This window comes from Lissotriton vulgaris, chromosome 3_1, assembly GCF_964263255.1.
Source record: "Lissotriton vulgaris chromosome 3_1, aLisVul1.2, whole genome shotgun sequence".
Lineage (NCBI taxonomy): Eukaryota > Metazoa > Chordata > Amphibia > Caudata > Salamandridae > Lissotriton > Lissotriton vulgaris.
Window position 1 is genome coordinate 275,900,346 of NC_141689.1, and position 23,873 is coordinate 275,924,218.

The 23,873-nt window shown below is 41.6% G+C and overlaps 1 protein-coding gene across 22 annotated transcripts in view; it reads right to left on the reverse strand.

The window, feature by feature from the left end:
- The window catches only part of TCF4 (transcription factor 4), an 822,748-nt gene that overhangs the window by 342,665 nt on the left and 456,210 nt on the right, over nucleotides 1-23,873 (reverse strand). For 19 of the 22 annotated variants that reach the window (XM_086960420.1, XM_086960423.1, XM_086960424.1 and 16 more), the window contains 2 exons: nucleotides 20,688-20,817; nucleotides 20,287-20,336 (listed from right to left, as the gene is read on the reverse strand). The exons of the other annotated variants lie outside the window; for them this stretch is intronic. In XM_086960420.1, coding sequence (XP_086816546.1) covers nucleotides 20,287-20,336; nucleotides 20,688-20,817 — 180 coding nt within the window. The remainder of the gene's footprint in view (nucleotides 1-20,286; nucleotides 20,337-20,687; nucleotides 20,818-23,873) is intronic. 22 annotated transcript variants of the gene reach the window in all.

A 23,873-nucleotide genomic window follows, 5' to 3' on the forward strand; every position in this document is an offset into this window, starting at 1 on the left:
CAGCTTTACAATCATAGTGAATAGCAAAAACATATAAAGTTACTTAGAAATGGTGACTAGCAAAAAAGTGTAGAATTACTATGTGTGTAGTAGTAAATATACACAAGTAAATCTACACATGTATATTTACCATTGTAAGTAGAGCTGTTTATGGCACTGCACAGGAGAATATCAATTTATTGAGGTGGTAAAAATGCTGCAAACAGAAAACTGTTAATAGGGCTTAATAAAAAAAAATGGAAATAGATAAAATAAGCTTGACTGATACATAATATTCTACCACAATGAGTACTATCACTACAGAAAATGTGTTCAAAATCATATTGTTTTAAACCTGCCCAAAAACAGAAAACAGAGAACTCATTTGTAAGAAAGAATACTGACCCAATAGGTAGCAAAAGAATGATAGTAGTAGCTCACAGCTGGTCAGTGATGTATGACTTTTATCTTAATTTACTTTTGCTAATCCAAGACTTATTTTCTGAAAAATTGAAGTTACAGCTCTATGGAATAACAAATAAGAGAGTATCTAGTTAATCTTTGAATTTATGAACTATTATGCATTGGATCATGAGCCTGGATTTAATTACTTGATGCTGTTTTCTTCAAGGGCCATTAAGGGAAATCCTACAGCTTGAGCCTGAGCCTAAACACCAGGAACGTCTAGTGAAATGTGATAATGTCGGTGGCATATACTATTATGCTTTATCTCTGAATCGCAACATGTCTCTACACTGAGCCAAGTACTTTAAAACATCCCACAGACTAAGGTGTAAGGGAGACCTGAGCAAGGGTCTTGGGCAATCAAAATAAGGCTAATAAAACCTCCTTGTTTTAATGTTTTAAATGGGAGTATATGAAGCAAGGTATTTCCATCAGACCTTTGCTGGTATGTTGAGGAATTTGTTAGTTCTGTTCCTTGTCAACTAAAGAACAGATACAGAGGTAGAGGGAGAGGCATGAACAGGTCTAGAAATAGCCAATTATTTCTCTAAAATAAAATGTATTGTGGTCCAGGATGTGTGGCAAGATGGAGTTAGATATAGTTTAATGTATCTGAGGGAAAGCCTAAATCAGTGAGATGAATGAAGATAGAGAAGATAGAGGGGTTGCTTCTAGGATTTTCTGTACTGTTTACAGAAGTTTCTTAAACACATGAACCAAGATAGTATCCACTGCAGACACAGCAGTCAAAAATCTTAGAAGCGGCCCTTACTTTTAATGCTACGGTTCAGTCATATGACTAGTGGCTGTCACAGTCTCCATTACATTACCAGCCTCCTTTGATATGGTAGGCAAGTATAGTCTGGCAGAGAATCACGTGATGTCCCAAGGGCAACACTACCCATGACCTTTGTTTTGCGGTTGATAAGGACACCACACACTGCCACACATTGGCTCCCATTTCATCCTTTTTTTAGGCGCAGGCCATTTTATTCTAGTCCAATTCTCCTTTGGGTACAGTGTGGGGGAAGGTGGGAGCATTGACTTCAGTAATCGATATTGGCCTATCCCAGGATTGCTCCTCCTTTTAGGGTATTGGGAAAGTGAAGTTAATTTATAGCATGTGCAGTGACAATTTGTGACAAATTATCTTTATTGTTTGATTACTTAAAATCGTGACAAAAGAGGTACGTCATGTATACAAAAGAGTTAGAATGTAAATAATTAAAGCAAAATATTAAAAAAAATATGATGGAATTACTAAAAATTCATAATAACAGAATATCCCTAGAGGTAAATGTTCATAATTGTCCAGAGTCCAGATTTATCGAATGCAGAGTGTTCGGCTGCTGAGGACAATTTAGTCATTTTTGGGATCGAGCAGAGGACACCTAAGCAATAGCATTCTAAAATAATGGAATGGGAAAAAATAAAACAAAAAGAGTGAAGCAGCATTTTGGGTGTCCGCAGAGGATATTCTTGGGTTTGTTAATCACTGGAATGGCTCATCAGTGTACAGATAAGAGGCGGAGATGCTTGCAGCCTTATCTTTCCGAGGTTTTTTTTAGCCGCTTTGGTAACAAATTTGGTGAACCGGATGTTAAGCATTGTGTTTTCTGGGTTCATAGCGGCTATGATAGCTTATCAGCATGATTGGACTCCGAGTTTGTTCTATCACCCGGCAACAGGATCCTTCTGTCATTGATCAATGCGGGACATGCACAGACCATGTGCTCTATGGATTACGACTGATAGCCGTGGGAAACAGCGTTTAGATCGCATACGATAGATCGCATGCTATTATAACGCAGTTGTTACAACGACTGCATTGTAACATCGCAAACCATTACATTGCAAGTTGTTACAACGACTTGCATTAAGGGGCACAAGGTGTTGGATTCACCTTCCCAGCTGTTGCACAAACTGGAGTAGGAATAGTACTATTCCTACTCCAGTTTGTGCAACAGCAGGGAATAGTACTATTCCAAATCCAGGTTGTGCAAAAGCACATTAGACCTTCAGCAAGCCAGGACTTGTCTTTGCCAATGGTTGTTAGTTGCATAAGATAAATAAGCAAGAACTATGGCTTCATTGTATAGAACATTGAAAATGCTTCCGTTCTGAAATGATGAGAAACTGAAAGAACGAAGTTACATCAAAGCCAGTGAAGGGTGGCACTGCTGCAGTTAAAATGTATTATTCATCCTGAGGACGAGGGCAACCAGTAATGTAATGTAATGTAAGGGACATTTCTACCGCGCAATTTCCACTCCAAGGAGTATCTTGGCGCTCACACAACTCAGATGGAGGAGTTGGAAGGGAAAAGGGTGTCCTGATTTCTGCACACACATTACACTAAGGTCCTGCAAGTGGCGTCAGGCAGAGAGAAAATCCAAGTTTTTAAAGCCTTCCTGAAGGGGGCTTCTTGAGAGAAAGACCGCAAGGAAAGAGGAAGTTTGTTCCAGGCTTTAGTTCCCAGTACAAAAACGGATTTCCCACCCTTTGTGGCCAGCTTGAAATGAGGTGGAGTAAGTAAGTTCTGGCTGGCAGATCTCAGACAACGCGTTGGATGGTATCTTTTAAACCCGTTTCGTAAATAGGTTGGGCCTCGTTGGTGGAATGCCCTAAAGGTGATTAAAAGAAGTTTAAACAAGATTCTTTTACCTATTGGCAGCCAATGGAGGGTGTTTAAGGCTGCTGAGGCGGACGACTTACGGGGCAGACGCAGTACAAGGCGGGCTGCCGCATTTTGGACCATCTGTAATTTGTGGAGAACGGTTTTATTAGCTCCAACGTATAGTCCATTACAATAGTCCAGCCTAGAACTTATTAAGGCAACTGCAACTGTTTTCCTCGCCGATAGTGGGAGAAGGTCAAAGAACTTCCTTAGTGCTTTTATGATTTGAAAGCACATGCCTGCTACTGCTACAGCCTGGGGTTTAAAGGATAAGTGGTTGTCAAATTTAATGCCCAAGTTGCGGGCGGATGCAATTGTATTGGGGGGCACTTCAGCATCCGATGGCCAGCATGCTGTAGGGGAAAAGAAATTGTGATTCCCTATAGGTAGAATTTCGGTTTTTCCGGCGTTGCACTTTAAATGGTTGTTGGTCATCCATTTAAAGGTTGCTGCAAGGCAGTTCTTAAGATCTTCCTCGGCACCTGGCCGCTCCCTATCCAACACCAATATCAGTTGGGTGTCGTCAGCGTATGAGATAGAACTGATCTTGAATGACGCGATCAGTTTCATCAGTGGTACCATATATAAGTTGAAGAGAACAGGGCTCAGACTAGAGCCCTGCGGCACCCCCGAGCTGACGTTCGTATCCTCAGATTGATTTGGGCCTAACACTTATTTGGCGTCTGTTGGTAAGGAAGTTCCTACACCAGGCCAACACCTGACCTCCTACCCCTGCGGCAGCCAACCGGTCCACTAAGATGTTATGGGAGACCGTATCGAAGGCTGCCGACAGGTCAAGTAGGATAAGGACGGCCTTCTTTCCTTGATCCATTGCTGCCCTTAATGTTTCTGCAGTATATAATAGGGCTGATTCGGTGGAGTGTTCTGACCGAAATCCTGACTGATTGGGATGGAGAACGTGATTCTTCTCCAAAAAGTTAGTCAGTTGACTGTTGACAAACTTTTCAGTCAGCTTGAATAGAATGGGTAACAAGGAAATCGGGCGTAGGTTGGAAAGGGTGGTAGGATCGGCAAGGGCCTTTTTTTGGAGTGGCTTAACAGCTGCCAGTTTCCAATCGTTAGGGATACTTGCCGTGGCTAGAGAGGAATTGATGATCTTGTTAATCATTGGATTAACCATCTCTATTAGAAGATGCAACACCGGGTGGGGGGACAGGGATCAAAAGGGGAACCCGATTTGCTGGCTAAAATTGCTTTAGCAGTTTCCTCCAGGGATACTGGGGCGAAATCATCAAAGCAGGGGGAGGATGTCGTCTTCACTATCTCTTCAACATCCATCGTTGCGGTAGCTCCCGATGGAAAGGTCTTTGTAATGGCCAGGATTTTATTATCAAAATAATCAGATATCGCATTACAGAGGTCTTGCGATGGAGGAATCTCTTGCGATAGAGCTGAGGGATTCATAAAATCCTTAACAATCTTAAATATTGCTTTTTGTTCCTGGCCTGCCGTAGATATGGCCTGTAGATAGTGTGGTTTTTTTGCTGATTTTATTCCTGCATGGTACTTCCGTCTCGCTGCTATATAGATGTTACGTGCGGCGGTGTCGTAATTTCGACGCCACCTCCGTTCCAGTGTTTTCACTTCGCCTAGTTCAAGCTTGAGGGTTGTTGAAAACCAAGGGGCATTCTTTTTTGCCTTCCTCGGTTTGAGTTTCTCATTTCTGGATGACTTTAACAACGTGCCCGCTCCAGCAATCCAGTCAAAGAATGTCTGATTGTCTGTGGAGGTACAATCGACTAGGACTGGTATACTAATCTTAAGTTTCTCAACAATGTCAGGTCTGCTGGCTAGTGACTTCCAGTCCGGAAAGGTTTTAGTATGGGGTTTATCATTATACTTTGAGGGGTTTATAGTGGGTTTCAAAATCCCAGCTATGTTAAAAGGAATTAAAAAATGATCTGTCCATACCTGAGGACAAGGAGGTTTGGCTGTCAGGCTGGGGTAATTGGAACAGGTACAATCTAATAAATGTCCTGCCTGGTGGGTAGGTTCCCGATTCACAAGAGTAAGGCCCAACACTTCGATTGTGTCCAAAAAACAGCTAACCCCAGGATCGTTTGGGGATTCAAGATGCAAGTTGAGATCACCCAGTACAGAAAAATTAGAAAACCTGAGTGTTAAATCACTCAGCACATCACCTACAGAGTCCAAAAATTTAGTGGGAGAGCCCGGGGGGCGATAAATAAGAACCCCAGAGAAAACAAAGGAATCATGAATTGCCAAGGAGAATGCTAGCGTTTCTGCCTCTTATTTCCGTCAGTTCTTCAGTGGAACATTTAAAGGTGTTTCGGTAAATAATTGCCAGACCCCCTCCCCGTTGTTCATTTCTGTCCAAACGCTGGATAAGGAAGTCATGAGGCAGGGCTGTAGCTAGGGCGGGATTACACCACGGCTTTAGCCACGTTTCTGTGACCAAAAGCCAGTCCAACTGTGATTCCGTAATGAGGTCATAAATGTTCTGAGCATTTTTCGCTAAGGAGCGTGCATTGATTAAACCGCCCGTACTAGAATAGTATCTGTGGGTGTCTCTGTTGACGGTTCAGGACTTAATGTCTTGTGACAGTGGGCACAGCAAACAGGGCCATGCCAGCTTTGCGGAACTATGGAACAATTACAAGGTACTTGGGGCCCTTGAAAAGATAGCAAAAAGTCACGTGACATACCTGGATATGGGAATTACGAGTAGGCAGTAAAAAAATTGCTCAGAGTCTCCCGCCTCTCACGCCTCCTTAGCGCTGACGGGCGCAGACGGGCAGACTCTGGCTTGACTCAGGCGCGAGTCAGGCGCTTCCACTGCGCGTCACCGCTGCGCGGGAGGTGTGAGCATTAAGTAGAGGCTCACCTGATGTCCAATCTGAGCACTAGAGCGCTCAGGCAAGTGGCACGATCGAAGTCCCAAACACCCCCAAGATGGCGGCAAGGCGCCTCGAGTGGCAGTGAAATAAATGATGTAATCCGCTCTACAAGCGGTGGGGGCACAATTTACAATGCAGGTATGTGGGCGCGATAGTTGGTATTAAAAACAGGGGCTAAGAACACAAAGTTTAACTAAGATGACAAAAGCGGAATTAATTAAAATTTAAATAGCGCTGCACACCTAGTCACACACTAGCGCTAACGCGCGTTCTGAAACGAAGCACACCTTTCCCAAAAGGTCGGGCAACACAAGGTGCTCGCCTTAAGTAGAGGCTCACCTGATGTCCAATCTGAGCACTAGAGCGCTCAGGCAAGTGGCACGATCGAAGTCCCAAACACCCCCAAGATGGCGGCGAGGCGCCTCGAGTGGCAGTGAAATAAATGATGTAATCCGCTCTACAAGCGGTGGGGGCACAATTTACTTTTTTTTTTTTTTTTTTTTTTAAGTTTTTTTATTTTTCCATCAACATCAGAATTACATATTCATAATACATTGCCAGAGAAACAGAAACAACAAAAAAAAGAAAAAAATATATATATATATATTCTTGCAATTCGGAAAGCATTAACGTCAATTTTAAAACTAATGAAGCATTTTTTTCCAAATACACAAAGAGCTTTAAACACAATGGAAGACCATCATTAAGAGATATCACATATTCTTAATTGCGTCTGACTTTCCACCTATTTCATCTTAAGTCTCTCCCAGCCTTCTTTTACATTCAATTATTGGGGCCCATATCCTCCGTCCAGCCTCTTTTTTTTCCCTACCTTTTTTTCCATATAGGGCCATTTCTAATATATATATGGCCAGTACACGAGAGATCCATTGTTGTAATGTTGGGGGGTTTGGGTCTTTCCAGAGTGTTGCTATACATAGTCTGCTGAGAGTCATAGCTAAGTACAGAAACTCATGGTGAAGAACGTCTACACCCGCCCTCACTACACCCAAAATCATGACTTCATCTGTCAGAGTTAAATGTATCCCCAGAGAGTCGGAGAAGAATTGTTCCAAAGATTTTTTATATATATCCAGAGAGGGGCATGATGCAAACATATGGATTGTATCTGCTTGTGTGGATTGGCATCTCGGACAGATGCCCCCGTTATTTCCCCCCCACTGCGCTATTTTTTGAGGGGTATAATAAAGTTCAAACATAGTCTTATATTGCTGAGATTGTAAATTTGCTACTCTTAAGACCGAATTTGACAGTTTTAATGACTTCTCTGCCTCATTTCCTGTTAGACCTAGTTTGACTCTCCACTTCACATACATTCTATCACAATCATCCTTTTTATATTTACAGATTTCCTCGTATAATTGCGAGATGGAGGATCCCCCTTCTTCCCTTACACATTCCAGTAGTTCGACCCTCTGGAAATTCATGTCTCCTCCCTGTTTCTTTACCAGAACTGACCTCACTTGTAAGTACTTAAAAAAATCTCTGCGTCCTAAGTTATATAAGCGTTGTGCTTGCTCAAACGAGATCAGACCGGTTGCCCCTATAAGGTCCCCGATGGTTTTAACCCCTAATGCATCCCATCCCCTCATAACTGAGTCGTGAAATACCCCCGGCAGTGATGGGTTCCCATACAGAGGGGTATAGTAATTCATTCTCCCTAGTTTTAATTTTCTCCTTATCCCAGACCAGACTGATCTTGCGGCCACCAAGGTCTTAAACCTTACTTTTTTGTGATAGCTCCTCTCCTCATAAGTGAGTAACCATTGACTAGAGTTTTTCACTACGAGTTCGTATACGTCTGGGATCCCATCTCTGCCTCTCCATCTGTCTATAACACTCCCCCCCAGCATGCCTCTGGTATATTGCAAGACCGTTGCCCAATAATATGCCTTAAAGTCTGGTAGCGTCAGCCCACCTCTCTCTCTTGGGAGTGACAGAAATTTTTGGCTGCGACGTGTTTTTCCCTTGGCCCAAATAAATCTGTTTGTTACCTTTTCTAGCTCCCTGAACCAACTATTATTAAAAATTAATGGTATGGTCCTAAATAAATAAAGCACTTTTGGCATAAACACCATTTTGATAACATTGCAGCGACCAATTGTTGTTAGATGTAGGTTATTCAGTTTGTCAAAATCAATTTTGGCCTTATCTATAATGGGGCTTAAATTCTTCGATACCACTTTCGAGAGGTCTGAGGTTATGCGAACCCCCAAATATACTGCTGTTTCTACCACTCTTGGATCGACCAAAGATATATTCTGATTTATCACTACTTGGGTCTTATTTACATTTAATTTATACCCAGACAGTCTTCCAAATGTAGCCGCTTCCTGTTCTATTTCTGTTAGGGCTGACATTGGTTCGCTTGATGTTATGGCCAAGTCATCCGCATATCCTAGTATTTTAGTTTCATACCCGTTCAATGCTATGGCCAAGATGTTTCTGTTCTGCTCTATTCTCCTAATGAATGTATCTATGTATAGAGCAAAGAGTAGCGGGGAGCAGGGGCACCCTTGCCTAGTTCCTCGTCCAATAACTATTGTACCACTCAGCTCCCCCATGGTTCTAACTCTTATTCTTGGATTGTGGTATAAGGCTTTCAGAGCTCCCACATAGCCCTCCCCCAGATTCAGCTTCTCCAACGCAGCCCAGAGGAATCCACAATGCAGGTATGTGGGCGCGATAGTTGGTATTAAAAACAGGGGCTAAGAACACAAAGTTTAACTAAGATGACAAAAGCGGAATTAATTAAAATTTAAATAGCGCTGCACACCTAGTCACACACTAGCGCTAACGCGCGTTCTGAAACGAAGCACACCTTTCCCAAAAGGTTGGGCAACACAAGGTGCTCGCCTTAAGTAGAGGCTCACCTGATGTCCAATCTGAGCACTAGAGCGCTCAGGCAAGTGGCACGATCGAAGTCCCAAACACCCCCAAGATGGCGGCAAGGCGCCTCGAGTGGCAGTGAAATAAATGATGTAATCCGCTCTACAAGCGGTGGGGGCACAATTTACAATGCAGGTATGTGGGCGCGATAGTAGGTTGGAGGCTCGTGCACACCGTTTCCGTCTTGTCCCATAAAGTGGGGTTTAGGTCACTGATGAGCAATCTGTTGCGTGAGGCATGCTGGGAGGAATAAGTCCACACTTGTGACAGAAGTGAAACTGCAAGTCCCAGCATGCTAAAAGCTGCTGTCTGAGATAAAGCACCTTCGCTCCCTGACACTACTTTGTGTCCTGCCTCGATGTCCAGGCTTCTTCTCGCTGGACCCTGCAACTGGATTACCGAGTGGCACCTTAGTGGACTTTGAGTGGCTGGCGGCTTGTCGTACACCTGCAGTGCTGATGCAGTTAAAAGCAGTGGGAGAGGTGCTTATGAGGTATCTGTCCGTCGTCAATACTGTTCATGTGCCCGATTGCGCGCATGCGTATCAGCATGCCACTTTCTTTCAATTTTCTCTCACTTCAGCAAGGCGTTCTACGGGGTGCAGCCGCCAATAATGTCCGATATTAAAGTAAAAGAGCAAGCGCTGAATGGAGGCACTTCTAAAAACAAATAACTAATGTAAATACGGCGAGCCGCTAATAATGATGCGCGGCTGCCGTTAAAAGCGAGGTACGGGTGCTCTTTAAAACAAGAAAATGTCGTGTTTGTGGCCGAATGCTGTAAACTTGCCAGGGGTGAGTTCAAGGAGCTGGTAATGAGGCTCCTTCAGTTAAAAATGAGAAACAAAACTATTCTTGACGTGCTAAACGAGTGGTGCTCGCACACGCGCAACTGCAACCCATATGCTTTCAATTATAGCGGGCGCGATAATTGAAACCACTTGACAGCCTATTGGTGTCTATTACGCGCACCAAGTGCGTAATAGACACCAATAGGCCATGGGCGGACCAATGCGCCCGTCTTTGGCCAATTGCATGCAGTCTTTTATAAAAAGACGCATGCAAAGGCCAATGGGGTAGAAGAAAAGGAAAAGCACACGCACAAGCGTGTGCGATTCCTAGGTGACTGCTGAATCCCCCTTTTTCGATTACTAAATGCCTCGCGCTGCGCGAAGCACTGCTGCGCAGTGCAATGCTAGGCGCGAGACCTAAAAGAGGAGCCAAATATACAGACCACAGTTTTGAGTCTGTTTTGAACCGAGCCTGAGGAAGGCCGTTTAGGCTACGGGCCCCATCTGACCGGGCTTTACTGATGGTGTGAGCAATGTTGTTTTTAAGTGCATTTGCAGTGCTCTACGTAAAAAAAAACTGTTGGTTCTATTGAAGAACCCAATGAACAAGGATTCAATGTAGATACGGCCAGTTGGACATTTTCTAAAAATGTGTTGACTTTTTGAAAGAAGGGTTAAAAATGCTTTTTGTACAAAACATCTATAACGTCTTCTACAGAATTCTGTCCATTGGTGGCGCAGTACAGACAAGGAGGTACCAAGGTCGTACGAGTCACAGCAGCTGTATTCTAAGGATAAACATTCCCATGCACAATGCTGCAGTTTAGCCACTCTGCAGAGATATACTGGTGCCAAACTGAATGCTTTTCACTTACATCCGTATTACAGAACTAAAATAGGCACAACTCACCCTCCAATAGTGAAAGCAACGCTTGGCTTCGTGCTCTGCATTTGATAAAACAATTTAATAATCACATATATCCAATACCATCACTAGCGAATGTTGTTATGATTGCATTGCTTAGGTGTTTTGCTATAGTTTATCAATTATTTAAGAGTGATGCATGCTGACTGATTTGACTGACCCTCGTTTGAGGTCAGTCAAAAAACAGATTCTGATTCTTTAAGGGTTCAATCCCCCTGCATTTGATCACAGGGTTCCAAAATTAGCATCTATTTCAAATGATCTGTGACCTTATCGAATGACCTCCGTTTGTTCTGAAAGATGTGCCCATATGCGTGGGCATCACCACCAATTGGACTAATGGCTACATGCGAGGATGTGCCATCATAATCTCCCTTTTGGGCACCGGAACATGGAGCTACAATTCCAGGAATTTAGATAATGCGCCTGTAAACCTTGGTCATTACAAGGCCGTGGGGTTTTGCCAAACACATTGGAATTGCTACAACCAATGTTACTAAAAAAAGGTCCGCAGCAGAGTGGGTTTAAGTAAGCTCTGTTCTGTCATCTCAATTATTGGTGCCAACTTTCAGGATAATTCTGGTGACACATTAATTGCTGCCCAAGAGAGTGCAGCTCTGTTCAACTTTAAGGTAGACTGCCTGAGTGTCTGGATTTATGCCTACAGGGCAGGGGCCCACACCCGGGCTGGAGTGTTAGCTGCAACGATTTCATTCAGGCAGCAGCGTTCGATGTTTCCACGGCTGTTGTATGTTTTCTTTGTGAACAGCAGCACAACCCCTTGTTGCTCTACTGTTCACTAGCAGCTTTTGATATTACCAAAAAGCTACTACTGGGGTTGTATCTGTGCTCTACCTTGGTATCTAAATAGATGGTCTCATCAGGTTCTCATGACCTATTCAACTTTTTTCATCATGCCAAGGATTCTTATTTTTGATTACTTGACAGCCCTGTAGATCACAAATGGCCATGTCTTCCTTCTTTGTATTGGGACGGTGGGCAATTCTATTGCATAACTGGAAATATGGGAAGGACTTGTGTGGCTCAAAGAATCATTCACAACACTCGCCTTAGCCCGTGTGGGGAAAATGTAGAATATATCCCTCAAGGAACAGCTGAAGCAGTGCTTTATATGAGGGCTCTCGATTGTAAAGCTTTTTAATGTCACTATATTTTTATCTCTACGAGTCGTTTATTTTTTACCATTAATATCGGTGTATATTTATGAACAAGTATTTGACGTGGGTTTACTTCCGCGTTTATTTAACTGAGTACATTAATACGTGCATAACTCACAAATGTTAGTGCTTTACACAGCCATACATTGAATGACAGTACAAGCATAAGAAAACATAACCACTATGGGGAAAACATGTCTGTACTTATTTAAGGAAGCCTCGACACTTTTTTTATCTCCTCTCGTCATCGTGTCGGTCTGCACATAAATTTGCCGGACAGTCGTGAATGATAATGGAGAGTACCTCCACACACTTTTTGTACATTTTTCTATTTTTAAAAATAAATACAGCCAGGTAACTATTTTAAGGTAAAAAAATTGGCAAAAATGTTACGTAGACGATTTCTTTAAAAGAGGTTTCTTGGATGTGCACAAGACCAACATGAGTTTGTTCATGTTTGGATTGCCAGCTGCTGAGGACCCGGACCCCACTGCGCGCACACATCCTTACCAAAAGATTGTTTTACTTCTTCCCTTCTTCCCCCAATAGGCACTAACCCCATTCAGTAACACACACAAATGTGGTTTAAAAGTTCTTATCCAGAGATGGTTTAACCTTATATTTTAGTGCTCCACAAATGTGGTAGAAAGAGAACAGCCTATTTAATGAGGCCCTACAACCACTTTCCACCCTTCTTCCTCGACATTAGAGTTCATTTATTTTAGCTAGGTTTTCTTATTTAGGACACTAGAACAATTGCATTAGCACACTGTACAAATAAACAGCTAAAGCAGAGCATTTTACAAGATTTCAACACACCAATCACATCCTACTAAATAAATTAAACTTGAATAATTCTGCAACAGGACGTAAGATGTTTTACAGAAAAGTGAGAGGCTGGCAGGAGAGACATAAGTGAGACCAGAGTTATGATAAGTGAGGGTATGTGTAAGAGATCGGGTCAGTAAAAACTGTGTAAGAGTGAGGCATATCTCAGTGATGGTCTCCAGTGACACATAAACGAGTGATACTGTGTTATTGAGACACGGTAGTGAAATGTGTTTCACTGGTGCCACTAAATAAAAAAAAAACTTTTTGCACAAATAATGGTGCCTCTCATTGGAGAAGGAAACAATACCTGTCTATCACAGCTTGTGTTAGCCCTCTGATTATCTCTCATGAGTCATGAGCTCTTCAAGCAAAACTTTCAGAACAAATAATTTGTGAAATATTTGCTTCATGATACAAGACTGATTTCAGTAACGATTTCTGTGTCATTTTTAGCTTATTCATAATCATGCGACCTTGGTTTCAAAATGCAAAAGCGCTATAGCAGTCCGAAACCCCAGCAAAAGCACCAGGACAAGAGAGCTGCATGGCTACAAACGGTGTTTTATTTTATCTCCAGAAAATTGGCACTTGAAGGGCATCAGAATTAACTGTGGTGTGCAATATATCCTGGAGCAGTAGGCATGCGCAATGCTCCTACAAGATTTCAGTTTCAAGTACACGATGAAATATGCGCTGTGTGGCATTTAAAAGAGTCACTTTCAAAACGTGGGAAAGCTTTTATTTTCTGCCAGAATTGTCATCAGCTCTTGACTGTGTGCTAATGGGGTGTACAGAGTGCTGCCTGGGAATGGATCAGACGCAGCACATTCAACCGTGACAGGGAGTGTAGCGAGCGGGCCTGACACACTCCAGTGTCCTTGGGAAGGGGGTTCTAGGGTGAGTTCTCGCGCAAAAGAAAATGTGTCCAAATTAAGCCTAGTGAAAGGTCAACTTTTCAAATGTACTGAGTAGATCTTGGAAGGCTGGTTCATAGCAGCCCGTCCAGCAGTATAAGTGGTCGCTTCAGCCTGCAGCCCAGGAGGAGTGCCAGAATCCCTGAAGGGCCAGTCCAACCCTGAGTATAGCATACCTTAGTAGCATTTGAGTGGGTACACCTTGTATTTAAAGGCATATCCATGCGGTTTTGTTTCACTAGTACGGCTGCTGAGTATTCGTTCAGGACTTAGAGTAAGATGTCTGCCTTTGGCGAAAAGCAAGAATTGTACGTGTTAGTCAAACAATGGGACTAGCACTAAAATAAATTGAAACGTGCACCATGCAGTGAAGAAAACTTCACAGTTCACTTAATCTTGGCTAAGTAGTGCCTAGCGATGTCATTAATAGTGGGTTATGCAGCGCTATACAACATTGTTATGCATTCAAGGCTTTGTAGAGAAGAGTATTTATTGAAATGTCTTAGCAAAAGCGGGGTAGGAACACTGTACGGTCCCTTGAAGTGCAACAGCACAGAAAATATCAATAACAAAACAAATGATTACAAAAGCTACAAACATGCCAGATCCCTAGGCCATCTAATTCTCAATAATGTCCACCAAGAATGCATAAATGGATTTACTGGATTTGGTAAGACATTCCAGACGGTTTAAGCATTCACACAAAAAGATTGCCTCATCTTCCTGGATTTAGCAAAACTTCGGGGTTTCAGGTCAAACTGATTTTGCTTTTAGAGTTTTGCATGTAACCTGAAATGATATCCCTCAAATATATAATAAATAATTTTGAGTTTTTAGAGGAATAGCTTCATAAGTAAGTGGTGAGCTTTTAACAACTTACACATGTAAGAGCAGCAAGTGTATCATCTTGAGGCCTGCGGTAGTGTGGCAGCAGTAGAGGGTACACTCTTAAGAGGAGACGGAATCAAGGCTAGAAGATGCGATACAGCACCATTTCCTGAATCCACTCTAGACAAGCCCATGACCTGTATTATAATGTCAAAATGCTGATCCAGAATTATCAAGTTTTTCTGGAGGAAGGAAACCCTATTGCTTCATTTCGCTCTAGGATTATCATTCTCTATCATACTAAGCTGCTCATCAAGACCGGATGTAGGAGCATTTATAAGAAACTTCAGAAGCCAAGCTGGGGAGCACAGCTAGGAAAGGTGAGAATAACATAAGGAGAAATAAGGGGGATTGTGTTTGAAAAGGAGAAGTCTGCCGGAGACTGGTCGTATAAAATCTACGAAGAAGTGTGTCTCAAAGATAAAAGAGTTTCAAGAAAAGTGGGAAACCCAATATACCCTTGGAGGCTTGGGCGATAAAGATTAAAAAAATGAAAGTTTGCCTTCAAGGGATTTTGTTTATCTATTAATTTTAGAGATACTATCTCAAACGTACTTATCGGGGTTCCACCCTAATTAGTGGTGAACACTAGATTTAATCAAACAATCAATGAGTAATTGTACTTTGAAGAATACTGTCTCAACGAAACCTACAATCTTCAAAACCACATCAAATGTGACACACGTGACGAAAATCTACTTCAAAACAGGCATATATTTAATATATGTTAAATTTTACAAATCTGGGAACAAAAAGATTTGAATCAACCAAACATAGCTCAAAAGGTGGCGTGAAACAACCTCCAAAACAACTATGTTGACATCTTTTCATGAATTACTAGAAGGATATGTTTGGATACATCAATAAACAGTTCCTTCAAATCAATAAATGAACAAATAAAAAGATGCCATAGTCGACGTTTCGGTCTGTGATGGCGATGAGACCGTCAGACCATCTTCAGGGCAAGAGGTTGATGAAAATCCTTTCAAGAAAAATTGTCTTAGTGAGTTCTTTCAAAAGGATTGAACCAGCCGGATTTGAATTCTCTGGATTCCACCAAAAAAATCTGTGTGGCTCTAACAGTTGGCCAAAAATAAAACTCAAAAAGGCGCAGTCGAACACAATCTGCGGCACATTAGGTCTTAAACGAGACTTATGATTGATATCGTGCAAAATGTCAATACGAGGTGATGCTGGATATGCTACAAATATCTACACCGCGCTGTTAATAACAAGCCGTCGGTGGTGTGTTCACGAAAGGTTCTTTCTCCGTTTAATATCCTCACATACGCGTTAGGGTTCCCGTGAGTCTGGAACTAGTAACTAGTTAACTAATAGATAAACAAAATCCCTTGAAGGCAAACTTTCATATTTTTAATCAAAGATAAAAGGGCATGAACATCAATAGACCATTTAGATACACATTCGAGAGGAGAAATAAAGAGAGTATAGCATATAAACAAAGATGGGAGGTGGCTGTATGATATATAGGTGTCCAGACAAAGCAGTTTAAGGATATACAGAAACTGACAACAGATATGTTTACGTCACACAGACAACAGAAAAATTATCGTTTTGCCGCTATACCCTAGCCATTTATATGCTTGCTTAAATAATACAAGTTTTACACTACTATTACACTGCAATTTCTGTCCCAAGACCGCTTACATTTGGTTAGTGTTTTGTATTCCTAATTCTGGAAGAAGCTTGGGGAAGTAGCTAGTTTGTAAACAACAAGAGTTAGTGAAGTAAACAGGGGATAAAAGATAATTAACACTAACAGTGTTAATAAAAGAAAGGAGTATTAAAAAAGAGAGTCCACGCAGGGCCAAGTGTACAAGGTAAACAGTATAGAATGTGCGTTGAGATTATAGTTCGGTAAGAATTTGGCTGAAAAGAAAGCAATAAATGAGTTGCCATAACACTGGACAGCAAAATTACATGGAGATTACAACAATATCTGGACTAGACTTTGCTTCATTGAAGTCAGAAGTAAGCAGAGTTTAAAACTAAATGCTTGCTGGACGTCCAAATAAAAATAGGTGGCCAGGCAAAGAGAAATGCTTTAACTGTAAGAACTGAGATGTAATGTACAATCGATAAAAGCTGAAACAGGAGTGGCGAATTGACAAGATATATGAACAAGCATCTAAGAGAGGAATGGAAAAAGAAAACAGTGGAGGTGGGGTCTTCTACCAAATATTAGAGCCATATCTAGGTAACCTATTGTCCTGAAGGTGGAATCTACATTGGATGATGATGCATTGTTTCGGATGAACCAGGATTAATCAAATGTGAAAACAGGTAGGAGAGGAATGAAGAATGCTTCTTATGAATGATACGTAGCTAAATGTTATTCTTATGACATAAATGAATAAAGTGCATGTTAACACCTTCAATGCTATGGGAATTCCCCTGCTGCGCTGGCTCTGGCACATTTCCATTAGTTCATGCCGAGCTCAGCTCGTCATGAGTGTAGCAGCAGGCTACTGCATGACGAGCTGGGCTCGTCATGAGCGTGGAAGGAGTTAAAGGAATTTTGGAGAGCAGTGTCTTAAGTCTGTAGGAGCAAATGCTGGAGCGGGAATGCTTAAAAAAATAAAGATTGTCAAGCAAGGAGATTCGTAGTGGCCTATGTCTGGTGTAGTTAGCATCAACATGCACACGTTTAGGCATTTCAGTTTACATAACACACGAGACGGTGCACATATCCACAGCAGTGGTTCAGAAGCAGCATTAACATGGTCCACAAAAGAGACTGACGGGAATGCATTCTCAAAAGGTTTGATAGCAAATTCTCACCGTGTTGAGTAACTGGAGAGTAGCAACCCACCACCTACCATCAACAGACCATGCTTACCCACCTCCAGCAGGCTTTGCCCGAGTGAGTAACTTTTTTACTGCATCTCACAATTCATACTTCCCAGTTATTTTACCTGCTATTACAGTCAGAAGTAAGGGGTTTCTCATTCACAGGAAATCACTCTGAAACATATACTTCCCTTGTTAGCAACTTTCACTCCTAAAAGAGTTAAAAATGGAAACACTCAAAAGGCTGTTTTGGTCCCTCAAGGATTGTACTCACTTTGACATGTGGGTAGTGTGCGTTGTTGTATGTTTAAGGTGGCCTGGCGTCGGTTTCACCTTCATGGTCATGTGTCCACTGCCCCCTGGGATTACTGTCGGTTTCGGTCTGGATAGACCTAGGTTTGAGTCGATTAGAAATGTGTGGTTGGAATAACAGGTGACATCCTAAATGCGAACACACGCACTCTTCCCCTGGATCCGAATAGGCATCACTGTGCCAGACTTACAGTACAGAGCGCTGAGGAGCAGGTGTCAAGGAACACATTTAGTTTAAGTTCCTCAGTATGCGACGGGCAGATTTAAATTCCATTCATGGAATACACAAGAATACATTATTCTCATTTAAGAGCGCACTCTCGGACGCGAATCAGAATTTAGGCAGGTAAGCGTGGAGGCGAAATTAAACCTTTTAAAGCATAATGCTATGCTGAAAACAGATTTTCTCATCACAGAGGCTACGAGGGACGGATCCAAACACACACACAATCCTCGCTTGAATACTTAGCCTTTGGAAAACACCATATGTGTTCTCCATGAAACCCCTGATGGTTCTCCCGCCCCACATGAAAGAGCACGTTTTGGCACAGAAATGTTTTGCTGCGCGTGAAATTATGACGAACACATACAACAAAAAACATCAAACTTTCCCGCGAATATTCATTCCATTTTCAAATCAGGCAAAGTTTGCGCTTCAATAGTACCCATATTGGCCGCTAAAAACCGTGCGGGCCTCTTCTGTCCCAACCGACAGGGCAGCTGCACAATCGGACTCGTTTATCTGGAAAAACAAGGCACAGAAAATGAAGTTTCGGTCGCTCCTCGCCTGGCATCGAACACAGCAGCTCACAGCACAGATGGGAAGCGCCCGTCGTCGTCACTGAGCGCCGCTCCGCCTGCGCGCGGCCCTCTTACGCACGCGAGCGCGAAACGGACTCCGGACAGAAAGGACCCCACGGTACGGCCGCCAAATGCTCCGCGCGCCTGGGCGCCGCGCTGCACGGAAAACCGGCCTGGTGCAAATACACAGGAATTCCATCGGTAAAGATTACCCCGATATACACTGTAATGTAACGAAATGGAACCTCAAAATATTACAAGTGATTCTTTTGTAGGAGGTGCTCATTAACTATACCTTTATCCTGTTTGGAAGTTATGGCTATTATCGACAAAAAAATATTTTACAGTCTAACGCTTCACGTTTGATGTCAATTACTCTGCACACACGATTCAATAAAAAGCAAATATATGCGAGACAATATTTCATTATTGAACTCCAAGTCAAAGTCGGGAGTTTCTATTTATTTTTATTAGGGGGTTTCTAAAGCACAACTAACCACCTACCAATGCTTCAGATCGCGTTGCCTATTGCTACATTTAGAAAACGGGTATTCGCATAGGGTAAAGTGCATAGTTACAATTAATAAAAGAACATTCTGTAGAATTCACCCAATACATTTCCCTTCCCTCTCAAATAACCGGATGAGACGTGGTGCCGACCTGAGAAATTCTGAAAGTCTAAAAGCCTAAAGCCCCTGTGGCATTCATTTGGGGCTCCTTGTGTCTGCTCTGTCCGGGGTCTCCCGCACTCGTCATTTCATATAGTTGGATGGCGATCACAGCATGGCACGATGTGGCAAACAAACGGCTGGCAGCAGCAATGCCAAGCAGAGCTCAGGCATCATTTCCATGCCCGCAATGTCCCAGGCACCAACCACTGTGCCTTATCATTCATCACACAGATGATCTGAAATCAGCTGCTTCACGAGCTGCAATTGGCACAGCCAGCTCCACTGCACACAATACAGGCCACAATAACAGTGTTCACAATAAATATCACAGAAGTAATCGAGGAGCTGCACCGCCATCAGCAACAATCTGACAGGCGTAGCAAGAGGTCAGAGTTCTGCACAAACTACCAATAACATATCTTATAGCATACATGTATAAATAGGTATATCAACATATGTATTGTAATACTCATCGATAAATCTAGGTCACTATAGTACAACCACCACAAATAGCTTTAACCAAATAGATTGATAGTTGTAGACAATCATAGTTAGGACACAAGCAACGCTATAGAATATTTTACATTAAACAGGAACTCGTAATCTATGCACTGACAAATGTCTTTATTGAAATGGTATTAACATTCAGGGCAGGGCTCCACTGGAGCCACACAAGAAAACTGAGGATGCTTATTCTATACATTACATGAACGTCCTGTTTCATGTGCACTATACATATGTCGGCATTCGCTGAAGTGTCCCCAGATTACTCGAGTCACAGCTGGATTACGCTGCCGACACCTGGCATCCCAGCCAGACATGGCGAGGACGCTCGCGTCCTAGGTTTCATTCAGACCTCAGAAGAAAATGAAGATGTTCACTTAGGTTGCAGCTTATGCAAATAAATCCTGCGCGCAAATCTCCTTGAACATGCAAATCCGTGAATCGGTGGCACGCCGACACAGAAGCCAACCGCCACTTAATGCTATAGCACCTTTTCTTCAAAGCCTTGCACAAGTAAGCCTCTCAAAAATGTATGGACCCTTCCAAAGCTCTTCACTGAGTGCCGTGCCAAAGCAATGCAAACCAAACCTCTTCTAGGCAGGACAAGCAGCCACCAAACGTTAGGTCACTTGATATTTTGGTCAAATTTCACTTCGTTAGGTCTAAGGTCAAGTAGTACATTCTCCCCAACACATTCATTTGTATTTCTTTAGGTAGGCTACTTTAACAGATGAAGAACTTTGGTACTTACTGAGGAGGGCAAACCAGGAGGAACCTTTCGAACTTTCTTGGCTTGTACCTCTGTTAAAAAACGCAAACAGAAAGGAATATGAAGCCAGATATTTTTTATTTTACTACTGTGGCTAAACATCTACATACTTTCAACATTTTCAAAAGGAATGGCCTATTTTTGCCTTTCAATAGCATAAATTTCACGAGAAACTAATACAACGGTGTTTGACTTAATTTCTACAATACAATTTTAAAGGATAAGGGACAAGGTAAAGCAGCCATACATATGAAGGACTGTTATATATCCCAACAGACTACTTTCTTTGAAAGTGAGCAGTTTCCATATTTTGGCGCGCTAAGCTATTTTTCATATTGTGGGTTACTGCTGTGATAATGAACATCAGGGTATGGGGCACTCACCCATGTTGCTACTGTGTAGCGTCCTCCGCCGGGGGTTATTGCTAGAATACTGAAAGTACTGAGAGCCAGGTTTTGTGGGTGATAGTGCTCCTGGGCTACCAATCTCCATGTCGCCGCCAAGAAGACTTTGCTGAGAAGTAAAAAAAAAATATATATACACATGGCTAAATTGTACACTTATTCTCTCGACTCTTAGGAACCTATAATTGTAAATCTCAATTGCAACATTTTGCTGCACCATCGCAAAAGCCAATCACCACCCTAGACACACCAAAATAAAGAGAACATAGGTCACACCCTCTCCGCCCCCCCAAATTAAAATGATGATCTTCTTACAGGTCTTTCAACCTTGGTACAGTAGATCAAAAACCAGTGTATATATCACCATTATCAGTATGCATTATTGATTTCAGATGGATGTTTCAACCACCATAGTAGTGGATTTGTTTATAGTGTCTTTTATCTACATTCTTAGTGGAATATACATTTTCTGATCCACCCACAGAAAACTCAGGGCTGAAATGATTTGCACCAATTAGAATGAGATCATTGCTCTTTGATAACAATCCTGGTCTCCATCACAGCATTATCTCAGCCCTAAACACACCCAATACATTTGTAAGAACGATTTAATGCCATAAACACACGATAAATAGTCAAAATACACATATATTTCCGTCCGCATTAACAATGCGAGGCTTGTCTTTTTCAATTGAAAACTACAATGAGGTCAAATACTACCATCAGCAAAACAAAAACAAATATTCAAAATATAGATCCACTATTGAAAACGTCATGTCTAGCCTGATTGATTGTTCACATATATCTAAAGCATGTTTAAAACAAGACAACCCCCAACAATATTATCATTTTTATTGTACAATACATGGAAACTTACCCAAGTCGTATAAACACTCTGATTACAATTTGCATAGTGCCCATTGTTCCTTTAATTATTCAGATACGCAATAACGCAGGTGTAGACAGAACCTCTGTATTAACAAATGTAGCAGTCCAAAAAGAACCTTTTCCGTTGAGACCCCAAAAGTATAACTTTATCTTTACTTGTAATCAACTTTTTACCGACTGAACTAATTACTGTACTTGATAAAGTACAGAATGTGTTTTCCCTAATCTAAATTCTAATCACCGTGTCACTCACAACAGACTTAGTAATGCTTCACTAACACACTATTCACATGCAAAATACACTAAATAGGCCAATTATGACTCTTCTCCCCTCCCTGGTTAACCCGCTGAGAACTGAAAAATCTCACAAGACCGGCACCAACTAAAACAAAGGGCCCTTGTCTTAAATGAAGTCAGTCTTTCTCGCCCCGACAGAGCCCGACAAAGTGGAATGCGTCTCCTGAAAGGAGCTGGGCAGAAAACACACAAGCTAGGAATTCAGAAACTAAACATCCCTATTTATTTGACCCAACTGCTAGAAATCTACCAAAATATTGCACGGATGCATGCACATTTGTTTAGTTTTGGATCATATCAACTTCTACTGCTTGGCACTGGGCGATTCCATTTTGGGCATCTCTGCTGCAGTCTTAAAATCGGAGTGCTACGGTCAAACCCAATCTGCAGTTACTATAGCCCTACCAATGACAAACACGCACTGCTTAGGTCTGTAGTATTAGAATTCACGCAGACACGTGGTGCTAAAGGGAAGAAAACAAAGATGGGTAACATGCATAAGTTAAAAAGCCTGCAACACATTTTCAGGTGCAATATATAACAAGCATTTGCAATGCAATAGGTCTCGCATTAGGTAAGTTTGAGCTATTGGTATTGTAAATGACACTTTTTTAATTTATGTGTTGGTTTTGAAAATGGATATATGATGTTACAACGCGTACTTTTAGCACGCATACCATTACCACTGATTTTTTACAACGCAGGTCATGTTACAACGGATACCATTACAACGCAATACACTACAACGCAGATACTATTACAATGCATACCATTACAACGCAAGTATAGGTAAGTATATAATATTAATATATATTGTAAATAATTATTTATGTAATATTTAATTTAAATAATAATTATTAAATTATAAAATAATTATATTAATGAAATTAAATTAATTTTAATGTTATTATTTGTAAATATATATTAAAAATACCCCTCTACCCCAAAACCCAAACCCAGCCCTAAAACCTAAAAATACCCCTGTACCCCAAAACCCAAACCCAGCCCTAAAACCTAAAAATACCCCTGTACCCCAAAACCCAAACCCAGCCCTACAACCTAAAAATACCCCTGTACCCCAAAACCCAAACCCAGCCCTAAAACCTAAAAATACCCCTGTACCCCAAAACCCAAACCCAGCCCTAAAACCTAAAAATACCCCTGTACCTTAAAACCCAAACCCAGCCCTAAAACCTAAAAATACCCCTGTACCCCAAAACCCAAACCCAACCATAAAACTTAAAAATACCCCTGTACCCCAAAACCAAATACCACTAAAAAATGTTAAACTTACCTATAATAATACTTACGATGTAATGGTATGCGTTGTAATAGTATGTGCGTTGTAGTGTATTGCGATGTAAAGGTATGCGTTGTAAAATGACCAGCGTTGTAAATGTATGCGTGGTAATGGTATGCGTTGTAAAAAATCCGTGGTAAAAGTTACATACCTTTGAAAATAGCGAAATTAATAGATTTGTCATTTACAATGCCAATAGTTTTAACTTTCGCAAATGTGACACCAATGGCATTTGTACTGCAATATGTGCTTTTAATTTTTTTTAAATAATTAATACTTAAATAAATGTTATTGTAATTTATAATGACAATAGCTTAAAGTTTTGTAAATAACTTTTGTGAAGATTATGTCCAGTGTATTTTATTGTGACGTACATCCAAGAAGAGTAGTGAAATATTAACATCTTTTTGTGACATTTGTAATAAAGCTTGAAGCATTGAGAGAACATATTTGAACCAGTTGTTGTGGAATGGTTGCACAGATTGATTCTGTGTTGGCGCTGAGTGATGTTGTGGTGGCGACGAGTGATGCTGTGGCGTTCAGTGATGCTGTGGTAGCGCATAGTGATGTTGTGGTGACCCTGAATGATGCTGTGGTGGTGCTGAGTGATGCGATAGATAGATAGAGGGAGGACGATAGATAGAGGGAGATCGATAGATACATAGAGGGAGTGCGATAGA